This window comes from Dermacentor andersoni, chromosome 3, assembly GCF_023375885.2.
Source record: "Dermacentor andersoni chromosome 3, qqDerAnde1_hic_scaffold, whole genome shotgun sequence".
Taxonomy (NCBI): domain Eukaryota; kingdom Metazoa; phylum Arthropoda; class Arachnida; order Ixodida; family Ixodidae; genus Dermacentor; species Dermacentor andersoni.
The window spans coordinates 221,899,203-221,912,811 of record NC_092816.1 but is presented as its reverse complement, the minus strand read 5'-3'; the positions used below and the strand labels follow the sequence as shown (position 1 = coordinate 221,912,811).

Sequence of the window (13,609 nt, the reverse complement as noted above, 5' to 3'; positions counted from 1 at the left end):
AAATTTAAGTGCAACTAGTTCCAATGTCACACCGACATACTCGTCCCTCGCTGTGTGACTCGGAACATCGCTCAACTACTACACTGGTTCAGCAGAGTACAATACTCACCCTATGTCATCTCTGTAGACACGGGAGATGAGAACCTCTCCCTTGTGGTTATAAATGAACAGGCCCCCAATCATTTTGGAACACCTAGAAGAAAAACAAGTCAGTCAGGATTAAAACCCATAACCTCGTGCTAAGCAGCACGACGCTATCTGACGTATGTACACAACAGCCGCCCAGCTAGCTTTATATCTGCGATCAAAAACAATGCTACCAACCTCCAGAGCGAATTTTGCTACAACATGGACAAAAAATTTCCTAGACTTATTGCAAAATTCAGTCTTGATATGCTTTTCTTAGATGAATCTATACTCACTTTTTTATGTAGAATGACAGCAAGTTTTGTAGTGCAAAATAATTTTGTAAATTCATTTTAGAATAGCCAAGTTTGCTATTACTGCACTTAAAGAATGCCTCACTAGCCCCAGTGAGAAATCTTGGTCACATTAGAAGTTGTAAAGTGCCATCCAGAGAGCATTCTACTGCAAGAACTTTTCAAAAGGGAAGTGAGGGGCAAATGTTAGAAGCACTTGTGTGCTATGCACATTCTCCCGGATTTCGTGCTCCTACATTTATGTTATGTAGCAAATATATGCAACTATTTATATGTATGCTCTACGATCTATTTGTGATGCATCTGTTAGAAAAATAGTATATAAGGGATTGGGAGAGTCCATATTAACATACGGAATAATAATTCATGGAACCGCATCTTTATACAAATTACACACTAAACTGCATAGTGCCCAGAATTGCAACCAATTTCACCTATGGAACCAACTATCACGATAAGTCAGCCAGAGACAGTATGGAATATTTTGACATGCTACCTGTATACAAGCAATTAATCTTTGACATATTATACAAGCATTTCTTTCACAGCTCCTTTAAAATTTGCAACATCAAAGTATGGCCTCTCCGTCATTCTGAAAAGTATGTCATACCCCACATCTTCACCACTTATGGTAAAAGAACCCGCACCTATGTTCCTTATTACTTCAATAAAATACGTACTCTCCTGAGCATTACCGGATTAAAATACCTTAAGAAGTTCCTTCAACCTTGGTTGAACGATAATATAGACTGAGGTAATTTACTGTTTGCCATGTTCTTAATGTTTTCATTTCCTGTACAGAAGTATGCACGGTGGAAAATTTGCCATCATTTGTTCTGTTGGTTGTTTGTTCTTAAGTCGCACAAGCAATTGCTGCGTATTTGGTTAATTTTATTTCTCTTCTTTTTCTACTATGATTTACTTGCTGTTGTTTCATGTGCTTAACCTGGCTGCCCAGCTATGCACACAAGCGCAACGCTTATGCAGGCTGGAACACGTACAAATTGAAGTGAATAAAACATATTACCATTTATTACCACAGCAGACATTTTACAGCAAAAAGCAGGTACATTTAGACAGGTTAGTGCTACCTTGAAGGAACACTAAAGAGAAAAATGATTTCTTCTGCATCAGTAAATTACATTTCTACAACACTAACAACACCACTCCTACCACAATAAGAGACTTGGTAATCCAGGAAAAGCGCAAGAAGGAAAGACTTGTGGCGATGCCTCCTTGAAGTTCCCACACCTGGTCGCTATGACATCACAGATTTTGATGGCATCTTCTAGGGCCTACTTAAATATATAGCAGTACAGACTGACTACATTGTGTTCTAAAGGAGCCAAATATTAAACATGGCAAGTTTCGGGAACCTTTGCTCAGTCAACGTAGCCCAAATGTGAAAACATACTTTGGAATCCCCGACGTTATACCGACGTACCAGTGTCGGGGTCTCAGTGCGAAATTGTTATAATAAATATTGTTTTATCATTATAGAAACTTATAAAAAAAACTTCTTTTGAAATGACTGCCTGCAGGGTTCTCAAACAATGCTTTAATAGTTTGAACAGATTTATTGTTTTGCTTTAGTGTCCCTTTAGATTATTGCAAAGTTAGACAAGTTGACTCCATGTGGAGAGCAATGCAAGAATGTGTGTGGTTGCAACTGCTTTTTTCTTGGGGGGGGGCAAGTGGTAGTGAAGTGCCACTCTGATAACATTTCAGAGAGATAGTATACCAGCCACATGTAATTCAAAGTCACAGGGCACATGTTTTAGCATGTGGATCCCAGGCACACATAAAATTAGTGTGCTTCTAAGTTCTGAGGTAGCATTTCTGCAGAACAAGGTGCAATGACTCTCCGTAGTGACTTAAAGACGTGGGTCCCCAGAGAGAGCTATCGTCCAGAAATGCTTACATTGGCGGTGTCGAAAGTATGTAGTCTATTGCTCCCAAGGCCAGCTCGGCAACAAGTCGTACCCACAGACCAACTTTTCGTGCAACGCCGAGCGCGTAATACACCGCTCGTCAATAAAGACGCCGTCGTTCACACTACGAGCCTTTTATCTAGCGTAATAGCCTCCACTATCGTGGTTACTCGGCGATGCAGCCCCCGACAAGCCTGGTTGCAAGAAAGGCTGAACACTCTGGGTAGCAAGTGCACGTGAGACGGCAATCTCGGGCTTAACTGAAACCCACAAAGTAGTTCGCAGACAAGAGCAAGCGTTAGACTGAACAAGTTTTCAGTCGTTTCTCCAGTGTTTTCATTTTGCAAAGGTCTAGTCCTTCAGTGCACCGAACAGCAAACAACCGCAAATGCGTGAACACTACGTTCCGTACGGCCAGGAGTGCGGTGAACGCAGAGCACGTATGCAGGCTGTAGAGACGCACCGTGAGCGCCTCATTTCGCGGGTATTCGCTCGTCTAGTCACGCGAGAACCATGGTAGAAAATATAGCAGAATTTTTCAGATGAGCCCTGGAGCCACTATGCTGGTAGGCGATACCGACTCTCGTGGCGGAACGCTGAGACGCCCCCCACCCACCGCAAACACTCCGGTTGCTTTCGCTCCGGCCGTGAGCGTGCACGCTGGTCACTCGTCGACTGCTAGCGTCACCGCGTGAGTTTGGAGTACGCGCTCGCAGCGAGTAAATCGCAAGCTCAGAGAATTCGGAGCGAGGCTCCCGAGCTTAGAAACCATGGGTCACCGCCATCGATTGAACCGCCGCCATGGTTTCCTCGGAGTTGACGTGCCGCAGAGCAGCAGCAGCGGTTTTCGCATCAGGCACCGCCTACTCACGATCAGCCGGAAGCTCCGGACGTGTGCGCGGAACCGAACTTGCGAAGGCTACGTATCGCGCTCTAGCAGCGAGAAATTTGTACCACTTGCCTGTCAAAACGGCTTCCCAGAACTCGCGATTTCGGCCAGCATTCCTCGTCCGATGGCACACCCGCGATGCACTCACCCCACTAACCCCGACTCGACATTTACCGAGGCCGCAGTCGTCGCCAAAGGCTCGCCACTTCACCACGCTGCTAGGAAAGGAGAGCTATCGCAGTGGCGCTGCAAACATTTAATAATTTTGCCTACATTTAGACACGTTTCTTCAAATAAAATTTTATTAAATATATAAAATTAATGCTAAAGATTATTTGCATATAACCAAAGTGCGGTATATTTCTTACGTTTACTAAATTAATGTTTTGGAGGCGCACATGATCGCGAGCGGCACTCCTATCGCTTAACCAATGGCTGGCCTTTCTCAACGTGTACAGCAACCGAGATGGCCGTAGTAAGTGACGGTTCTCGAAAAAGAAATGCTTTTGTGCTCTATTTGTGTGGTATTTGCCATCACTTCTTTTAAGACTAAGATTTTGTGTCTCTTGTGTGATGTTCGATGCGAAATAGCCGTGTCATTGGTTGGATATTTCGTCGAGCGTGTGGTCGCGGCGGACCACGTTGTCGCTCCGCTAGTCCTAAGTGACTGCCGGCTGATTAATGCGTCTATCCCGTTCACTTGCAGACGCAGCCAGCCAAGAACGTCAAGCGGCCCGCGAAGGCCAAGTCCAAGGGCAAGAAGAAGAAAGTGCAGACCAAGTTCGTCATTGACTGCACCCATCCTGTCGAGGATGGCATCATGAAAGTGGCAGAATTCGTAAGTTGCTCTCGATTAGACATTCAACTGGCAGGCAGCTTTAACTACGCGATTGTGATAGAGTACTATTCACAACTCAGGAGCGCCACGTTGACGTGTGAACCTTCCCTGCGAGATTTCTGAGTAAACTCCTGTGCGCGAGTGGTCGCTGTTTTGAGTGCAGCCAGACTACGTTTTGCCCCGCGGCACAAGGCTCGATCGTAGTATTCACTAACGGAGCGTGCTTTACACATACAAGTGGTTCCCGACTGTTATTTGGGTTTTTAAACGGTGATGGAAACCGCTGCCCCCTGGCAGCTGTATCGGCCCTTGTGCACGTGTACTGGCAGCTGTGGACTCCCAGTTACTCTTCCGATCTTGTTTCCTAGCTCAAGTTCAGAACGAGAGAGAGTTCACACAGAATTCTGGACGAGAGAGCCCGCATTTTGATGGCAAAATGCGGAAACGGCCGTTTACCGTACTTTGGTGTGTGTTAAATAGTCCCAGGTGGTCAAAATTTATCCGCAGACCTCACTGTGGCGTGCCTTATAATCAATATTGTGGTGTTGGCACATTGTAAGACCGCAGAATTTATTTACCTTCACGGCCCCTTGGTGTCGAACATTGCGGTATCTTGTAGATGCGTACTTCACTTTATTACCTTAAAGACCCCGGTTAGGGGGTATTACATCAGGGGTGGGTTTACAAGTAAAGGTTACAGAAAGTGATCTTCATGACAAACAAATGTAGTTAAGTTGTCCGCAGAAGTTGATGAACACGTAACGGTTGCAATGTCATGGGGAAGGCCATTCCAGTCCACTGTTGTGCGAAGAAAAAATGAGGCCGCAAAAGTAGTGGTGCGAGCACGTGCACGTGCGATTGAGCAAGAATGAGACGTATGGGGAGATATGCACGCCGGTGGGATGATATACGGTGCTTGATTGAGGGAACTGTGAAATAATTTGTGAAACAAAGACTGGCGATGCGGCGGCGCACCGAAAGATTAGCAAGATCAGTTTTACGTTTAAAGGGCCCCTGAAACGGTTCGGACAAATATTGTAGACGCGTAGGGTACAGCTTAAATAGGACATTCGCACCACAATTTAAGTGAAGCGTCACGTATTAATGGAGCTACAAGCGATTAGAAGTTACCCTCCTCCCTAGCCATGCTTTTCCTCCTCAACTCGTTCACCGAGCGAGCGGGACTAAGCTCCGCCTTCAATGGTTTCGGCGTCACGATGCGACGTCACATCGTCCACTTCCGGTTGTTTTGGAGCCCGCCCGCGCGAGACCTCTCCGCTAGCAGCTTGGCCGTCGACCCCAAGCGGAGCTATCGAAGCAGCGTGCGTTGCGAGCAATCTGTCGTAGCGCCGAACGTGTCTGGTATTCCGGTAACCACAGGCAAGCTGATCATTTCGGCAAATGACTGCAGGCATAAACTCAAGCTGATGAAGGAACTGTAGTGTAGACGTACGTGAGCGGCCTGATCGGTCTGAACGGTCCAGACACTTGTTGGCGCAGCGCTTAACCAGCCAAACAAAGCGCTAATATTGCTCTAACCAAGTGTAAAACATTTTCAACATGTATAAAAACAATGTGTTGATGATTACACTCCTGCGAAAAATACACACCAGCAGCAAAGAAGAATACACTTCGTTGCTGCTACTGTGTATGGTTGAGCTCTGTGCCACCAGGTGGCTGCACCGTGCAGACCATTCACATTTGCCCTTCTGCTCATCTCATGGCTCATCCCGTTACGGCACAGTCAAGCGGCCAGACTCTGTCCCTTTGCGCTTGCGTTTGCCCTAATACCGGACTCTCGAAACGCTATTGCGTTAGTAATCTTCCGGTATAAAGTGACGGCCACAAACGCGCAAATCCTGGCGCCGATCGGATAGCGGCAGTCCGATGCGCAGCAGCCAGTTCGCTCGTACGCTGCCTTGCAGAGGGACACGATGTCACAGCTTGACATATTGCCAGTCGCCACTTTTGCAGTACACAAGGCAACAAAGTCGAATCATAGTGCTCGCGAAAAGACTGAGACCGACTCTGACCGCGGAGCTTTTGTCAAAATGAGGTACGTTGTAAACAAGCAGACGACCATTGCTGTTTGCCAGAAGTGCTTGGGTGTACTGAAAAATTGTTCTTGTGCATTATCTTTGTTACTTTCTTTGTATAAAAACAAATTAACTAACATTCCAACTATTACGAAGATCATTTGTTTACCATAAAGTTGGAAAAATTATCCATCACGTGCCCTGATCAGCCAATCGGATAGCTCGCCCCACTGACGTCATATGGGTGATTTCGGTCATATGGGTAGGGGCGGCTTAAAATTCCGCCGAGCAGTGCGCTGCGATCTGCAGCGATGTGCATTTTTAAAACCTTATAATAAATTACACGCTTTACGCGGAGCACTTAGATATGTCAATTAATGATCAGAAGGACCTAATCTAACGACTCAGTACGTTTGTAGAAAATCGTCAAAAGCGTTTCAGGGTCCCTTTAAGGGATGATATGCTTATGTCGTATGAATATGAAGAATGGATGAACCTAGTGGCAAGATTTTGTACTGTGATTAAGCGATTTTGTTCGTTACTTAAGTATACCAGGTGCGGGCTCCAGATGGGCGCTTCATATTATAGTTTCGATCTGATGAGTGATTTGTACGCAAGAAGTTCTATGTCTGATGGTGCGTGACGCAAATGACGCTTCAAGAAACCGAGGGATCTGTTCGCGGATATGATATTGCTGATGTGTGCGTTCCATGAAAGGTCAGAGGATAAGGTGACGCCTAGGTATTGGTATGATTGAACTTGTTCGACAGTGGAGTGAGAGATTAGGTATGAGAATAAGGGATTAAGCTTGCGATGAAAGGAAACGAGCTTGCATTTAGTGGGATTAAGCTTCATTAACCAAAGATCACACCACTGCTATACAAGGTTAAGGTCATGTTGGAGTGCAGTTTGATCAGAAATATTTGTAATTGTGCAATACATGACAGTCATCGCCAAATAAACGGATATGGGAGGATAGGATACATGTACAGGCAGGTCGTTAATGTATATGAGGAATAAGAGGGGTGCGAGTACAGATCCTTGGGGGACGCCGGATGTTACAGGGAGAGAGCTGGTACAGCTATATTTAATTGAAACAAACTGGGAGCGTTTCTTGAGAAATGCTGTGATCCATGCGAGAAGGTTAGTGTGCAAATTCAGCTGGGAGAGTTTTAATATAAGGCGTTTGTGTGGTACTGTATTAAATGCTTTTCCGAAGTTGAGAAAGATTTCATCGGTCTGAAGGTTGAGGTCGAGATTAGAATGTAGACCATGAAGAAATATAGCAAGTTGGGTTTCACAAGATAAAGATTTACGGAATCCGTGCTGGGAAGGATGAAAAAAAATTTTTAGTGTCAAGGAAGTGCATAATGTGAAAGTATATGACGTGTTCCATGATTTTGCATGGGACGCTTGTTAGAGAAATGGGGCGGTAATTTAGGGAAGATTGTTAGTTACCTGATTTGTGGACTGGAATGACCTTGCCCTCCTTCCAGTCGTCTGGTAAAATTCCTGTTTCGAGTGAAAGTGAGAAGAGCATCGAAAAATACACTGCAATAATTTCTTTAGTATTCTTTAAGTTTTGAGTTAATATTGTTGACACCAGCCGATGATGAAAGATTTAATTTGTCAATGAGTGATGAAATGGCAGCGACAAAATTTTCAACAGGGGCCATCATCGGTAGTGTCGCAGTAGGTGGCGTAGGAAGAGGCAAGTCGGCTTTTTCGGTGAACATGGATGAAAACGCAATGTTAAAGGTGTCAGCACAAACAGCCTCGCTTATAGTTTCGTCTTTATCGTTTGTAAGTGTGACGTCATACATTTGTTGCGGGTTTGACTACCCAAAATTTTCTAGGGTTAGTTTTTAGAATTTTAGGTAAGTCATTATGATAAAATGTCTCTTTCGCTTTCCGAATTGCAGTATAATAAGTGTCTTCCGCAGAATAGTACCTGACCCATGCACTTGGACTTCCATCACATTTCGCAGTACGAAAAAGGCGCTTTTTCTTATTTTCGAGTCTTTTTAAGTTTTTACACAACCATGGTATATTTTTATTGGCACGAAAGCTCATCGTGGGGATGAATTTATTAGTCAGGTCAGTAATTTTGTCCTTAAAGGGACCCTGAAACGCTTTTGACGATTTTCTATAAATGTACTGAGTCGTTAGAGTAGGTCCTTCTGATCATTAATTGACACATCTAAGTGCTCCACGTAAAGCGTGTAATTTATTATAAGGTTTAAAAATGCACATCGCTGCAAATCGCAGCGCACTGCTCGGCGGAATTTTAAGCCGCCCCTACCCATATGACCGAAATCACCCATATGACGTCAGTGGGGCGAGCTATCCGATTGGCTGATCAGGGCACGTGATGGATAATTTTTCCAACTTTATGGTAAACAAATGATCTTCGTAATAGTTGGAATGTTAGTTCAGTTGTTTTTATACAAAGAAAGTAACAAAGATAATGCACAAGAACAATTTTTCAGTACACCCAAGCACTTCTGGCAAACAGCAATGGTCGTCTGCTTGTTTACAACGTACCTCATTTTGACAAAAGCTCCGCGGTCAGAGTCGGTCTCAGTCTTTTCGCGAGCACTATGATTCGACTATGTTGCCTTGTGGACTGCAAAAGTAGCGACTGGCAATATGTCAAGCTGTGACATCTGTCCCTCTGCAAGGCAGCGTACGAGCGAACTGGCTGCTGCGCATCGGACTGCCGCTATCCGATCGGCGCCAGGATTTTCGCGTTTGTGGCCGTCAATTTACACCAGAAGATTACTAACGCAATAGCGTTTCGCGAGTCCGGTATTAGGGCAAATGCAAGCGCAAGGGGACAGGGTCTGGCCGCTTGACTGTGCCGTAACGGGATGAGCCATGAGATGAGCAGAAGGGCAAATGTGAATGGTCTGCACGGTGCAGCCACCTGGTGGCACAGAGCTCAACCATACACAGTAGCAGCAACGAAGTGTATTCTTCTTTGCTGCTGGTGTGTATTTTTCGCAGGAGTGTAATCATCAACACGATGTTTTTATAAACGTTTAAAATGTTTTACACTTGGTTAGAGTAATATTAGCGCTTTGTTTGGCTGGTTAAGCGCTGCGCCAACAAGTGTCTGGACCGTGCAGACCGATCAGGCCGCTCACGTACGTCTACGCTGAAGTTCCTTCATCAGTTTGAGTTTATGCCTCCAGTCATTTGCCGAAATGATCAGCTTGCCTGTGGTTACCGGAATACCAGACACGTTCGGTGCTACGACAGATTGCTCGCAACGCACGCTGCTTCGATAGCTCCGCTTGGGGTCGACGGCCAAGCGGCTAGCGGAGAGGTCTCGCACGGGCGGGGGCGGGCTCCAAAACAACCGGAAGTGGACGATGTGACGTCGCATCGTGACGCCGAACCAGTGAAGGCGGAGCTTAGTCTCGCTCGCTCGGCGAACGAGTTGAGGAGGAAAAGCATGGCTAGGGAGGAGGGTAACTTCTAATCACTTGTAGCTCCATTAATACGTAACGCTTCACTTAAATTGTGGTGCGAATGTCCTACTTAAGCTGTACCCTACGCGTCTACAAAATTTGTCCGAACCGTTTCAGGGGCCCTTTAAGCACTAGCCAGTTGTCATTGAGAGAAGCAGGAACCGAGATTGGATTGGAAAACAGGCATAAAATCTCGTAATTCATTATTAATTGCTTCATAGTTAGCCTTACTGTGCAAGTGAATTGTCTTGCGGAAGACGGGACGTGTTTTGGGGACGAAATTAAAAGTGGTACGAATGACTTTGTGATTGCTGATTTCCCGTAAATATACGATTGATTATAAGCTTTCGGGGCTATTCGTTAGAACAACATCTAGAATGTTTGATGATTCACAAGTGTCGCGCGTCGGTTCTGTTACTTGTTGGATGAGGTCAAAGTTGAGACAAACATTGGTAAATTCGTTTGATTCAGTATTTCCTGAAGTTTGTGAAGCCTGATTGAGCCAATTAATGCTAGGGAAGTTGAAGTCTCCATAAAGGAGGATGTGTGCATTTGGGTGTTTTTAGTATCATTAAGTTCGACGGCGAAATCTGGATCAGTTCGAGGGGGCCTGTAGCATACGCCGAGTATTATTGCTTCAGGAGGGGCACGGCACGTTACCCATAGTGATTCCAGTTGCGAAGATGTACTAATTAGAGAGCATGATAGTTCTTTGTCAGTGGCGATGAGTACACCCCCGCCACGTGCATTTTTGCGGTCGTGGCGAAAAATTTTAAAGTTCGGCAGGTCAGCCAGTGCCTCCGTATCTGAAATGTCGTCAGTGAGCCATGTTTCTGTTAGTATCAGTATACTACTGCCGGTTGATTGTACTAGATTAGACAGGAGCAAGCGTTTGGGAAGAAAGCTACGTATTTAGTATAAAGTACAGAAAATGAAAGATTCGCTCTTGTGCAATTACGGTGCTGATGGCGTGGTTGCTGATGGTGACATGATCCCTACGATACGGCTCTGACAATTCCTGCTGCCCTGTCAAAGATATATCGCTGGGCTACAATATGCAATGTTTTGAAACGTAGCAAAGGTAGTGCAAAGGTAATGCAGCAAAGGTAATGAGCTGTTTTCGGGCAGTTCGAACTGGACGCGTGAAATCTTCGCCAATGCTGAAATTTGTGCCTTTTAGTTTTTGACCGTTCGAGAGGATAGATTCTTTAGGTTTGAAGGATGAAAGGTTCGCTATGATGGGTCGTTTGCGGTTAGTGGTGTAACGCCCTAGTCGATGCGCTCGTTCTATATCTTTGGACTCAACTATAAGACCAAAGCGTTCAAGACAATGGCTTATGATTATTTGTTCCGATTGAATGTATGTTTCCTTCGGTTTAGTGTCAGGAAAACCGTAGAATATTAAATTGTTGCGCCGAGAACAGTTCTCAAGGTCGTCAAGGCGCTCTTCAAGATCACACATACGATGGGTTAGTTGACCGGTCTTAGTGCTAATGGCGTCAACTTCTGTTCGGAGAGCTAAAAGATTTTTGCAAAGATTTTCTAAGTCTGTGAGGCGGGTGCTTTGATTAGCAATAGTGTGGTTTGTGCTCGTTAGCTGGGTTTTGAGGCTCTGCATCTCGGATATTAGTGTGGCCTGGCCAGTAGACAATTTTTTTGGTTCATCGAGGACGGCTTTTTCAGTACCGGGGTTTGTCTCTACGTCCCCCGATAGCAGTAGCAAGGCACGTATAACATCAATACATTCAGAAATAAGTAAAATGCAGCACTGTGAGCTTGGCAGCTGCACCAAAAAGTAATCACTTGATTTTTTAGAAGGAGCTTGATACCGACTACTAACCTGCATGATCAGGATGAACTGGTTAGCAGTCTGTGGTGGCACAGCCGCGAAGCCCACAGTGCGCGGTGGACGGTGGTTGCAGCTTTATAGGTTGCGCATAGCATGTTGTCGACGGCGATACAGCAGCTGGATCAGTTTCGATGATCGACAGTGGGGCTGAAGGTGCTGCCAAATGTCCTGAAGCATGGGCGACTGGGAGGAGGTAAACGTGAGGTTCGCCTCTGTTGGCAGCAGGCACGAAGTTTCCCGAAGTGGCAGACGAGGCTGCCAAAAACGCAGACACGAGCAGGTCGAGGATGATACAGGCAAAAATCTGCACGATCAGGATGAACTGGTTAGCGGACTGTGTGGTGGCACAGCCGCAAAGCCCACCTACCTGCAACTCTTCCAAATTTACCGTAAAATATACGAATTTCGAGCAGTCTAACGATTTTATGAATCTTGTTTATTAAAAACATTTTATTAGCAAAAAAAAAATAAAATGTAAAACTACATCCTGGTACCTTCATCATCATCATCATCAGCCTGGTTACGCCCACTGCAGGGTAAGGGCCTCTCCCATACTTCTCCAACTACCCCGGTCATGTACTAATTGTGGGCATGTTGTCCCTGCAAACTTCTTAATCTCATCCGCCCACCTAACTTTCTGCCGCCCTCTGCTACGCTTCCCTTCCCTTGGACATTCTGTAACTCTTAATGACCATCGGTTATCTTCCCTCCTCATTATGTGACCTGCCCATGCCCATTTCTTTTTCTTGATTTCAACTAAGATGTCATTAACTCGCGTTTGTTCCCTCACCCAATCTGCTCTTTTCTTATCCCTTAACGTTACATCCATCATTCTTCTTTCCATAGCTCGTTGTGTCGTCCTCAATTTAAGTAGAACCCTTTTCGTAAGCCTCCAGGTTTCTGCCCCGTACGTGAGTACTGGTAAAACACAGCTGTTATAAACTTTTCTCTTGGGGGATAATGGCAACCTGCTGTTCATGATCTGAGAATGCCTGACAAACGCACCCCAGCCCATTCTTATTCTTCTGATTATTTCAGTCTCATGATCCGGATCCGCAGTCACTACCTGTCCTAAGTAGATGTATTCCCTTACCACTTCCAATGCCTCGCTGCCTATCGTAAACTGCTGTTCTCTTCCGAGACTGTTAAACATTACTTTAGTTTTCTGCAGATTAATTTTTAGTCCCACCCTTCTGCTCTACCTCTCCAGGTCAGTGAGCATGCATTGCAGTTGGTCCCCTGAGTTACTAAGCAAGGCAATATCATCAGCGAATCGCAAGTTACTAAGGTATTCTCCATTAACTTTTATCCTCAATTCTTCCCAATCCAGGTTTCTGAATACCTCCTGTAAACACACTGTGAATAGCATTGGAGAGATCGTATCTCCCTGCCTGATGCCTTTCTTTATGGAGGACTTTGGTGGCTGTGGAGCCGCTATAGATATCTTTCAGTATTTTTACATAGGGCTCGTCTTCACCCTGATTCCGCAATGCCTCCATGACTGCTGAGGTTTCGACTGAATCAAACGCTTTCTCGTAATCAATGAAAGCTGTATATAAAGGTTGGTTATATTCCGCACATTTTTCTATCACCTGATTGATAGTCTGAATATGGTCTATTGTTGAGTAGCCTTTACGGAATCCTGCCTGGTCCTTTGGTTGACGGAAGTCTAAGGTGTTCCTGATTCTATTTGCAATTTCCTTAGTAAATACTTTGTAGGCAACGGACAGTAAGTTGATCGGTCTATAATTTTTCAAGTCTTGTGCCTTGTGCTGCCACAAAAGGTGGTATCACAAATGCTTGGTATCATCATCAACAGCTGCAAAGTTGTAATGACTTCTGTCGTCTACTGGGGGGGGTCACAAATTCATATCTAACGTTAAAGAAATTAGTAGAGTTGAAAGCCTCAGGACAATCCAAGAGGAAGCAATGAGTCACAAGATTGCAAATCTGGTTACGGACGAGATGAAGTCTCGGAATTTGCCTGTTGGAAACCTTTTCGCTATGTGTTCGGACAATGCCAGTGTCATGTTCAGCAAGAAAAACAGTGTTTCTACTGTATTGAGAGAGGCTCAACCAGGTTTGATAGGGGTTGGTTGCCCGTGCCATCTCATCAACTTGGCTGCCCTAAAAGGAGCATGTCTTCCTGTAAA

General features: G+C 45.1%; 2 protein-coding genes across 3 annotated transcripts in view; one reads left to right on the top strand and one right to left on the bottom strand.

The window, feature by feature from the left end:
• The window catches only part of AP-2mu (adaptor protein complex 2, mu subunit), a 67,648-nt gene extending 64,199 nt beyond the window's left edge, over positions 1-3,449 (bottom strand). The window contains exons 1-2 of the mRNA XM_050172646.3: positions 3,333-3,449; positions 110-193 (exon numbers count right to left, since the gene is read on the bottom strand). Coding sequence (XP_050028603.1) covers positions 110-183 — 74 coding nt within the window. The 5' untranslated portion in view covers positions 184-193; positions 3,333-3,449. The remainder of the gene's footprint in view (positions 1-109; positions 194-3,332) is intronic.
• A 179-nt stretch (positions 3,450-3,628) lies between these two features.
• LOC126524310 (large ribosomal subunit protein eL22-like) overlaps positions 3,629-13,609 on the top strand; it is a 27,787-nt gene continuing 17,806 nt past the window's right edge. The window contains exons 1-2 of one of the 2 annotated variants that reach the window (XM_055067243.2): positions 3,629-3,735; positions 3,967-4,098. In XM_055067243.2, the coding sequence (XP_054923218.1) occupies positions 3,727-3,735; positions 3,967-4,098 (141 nt within the window). In that variant the 5' untranslated portion in view covers positions 3,629-3,726. The other variant, XM_050172647.3, reaches the window with a different exon arrangement.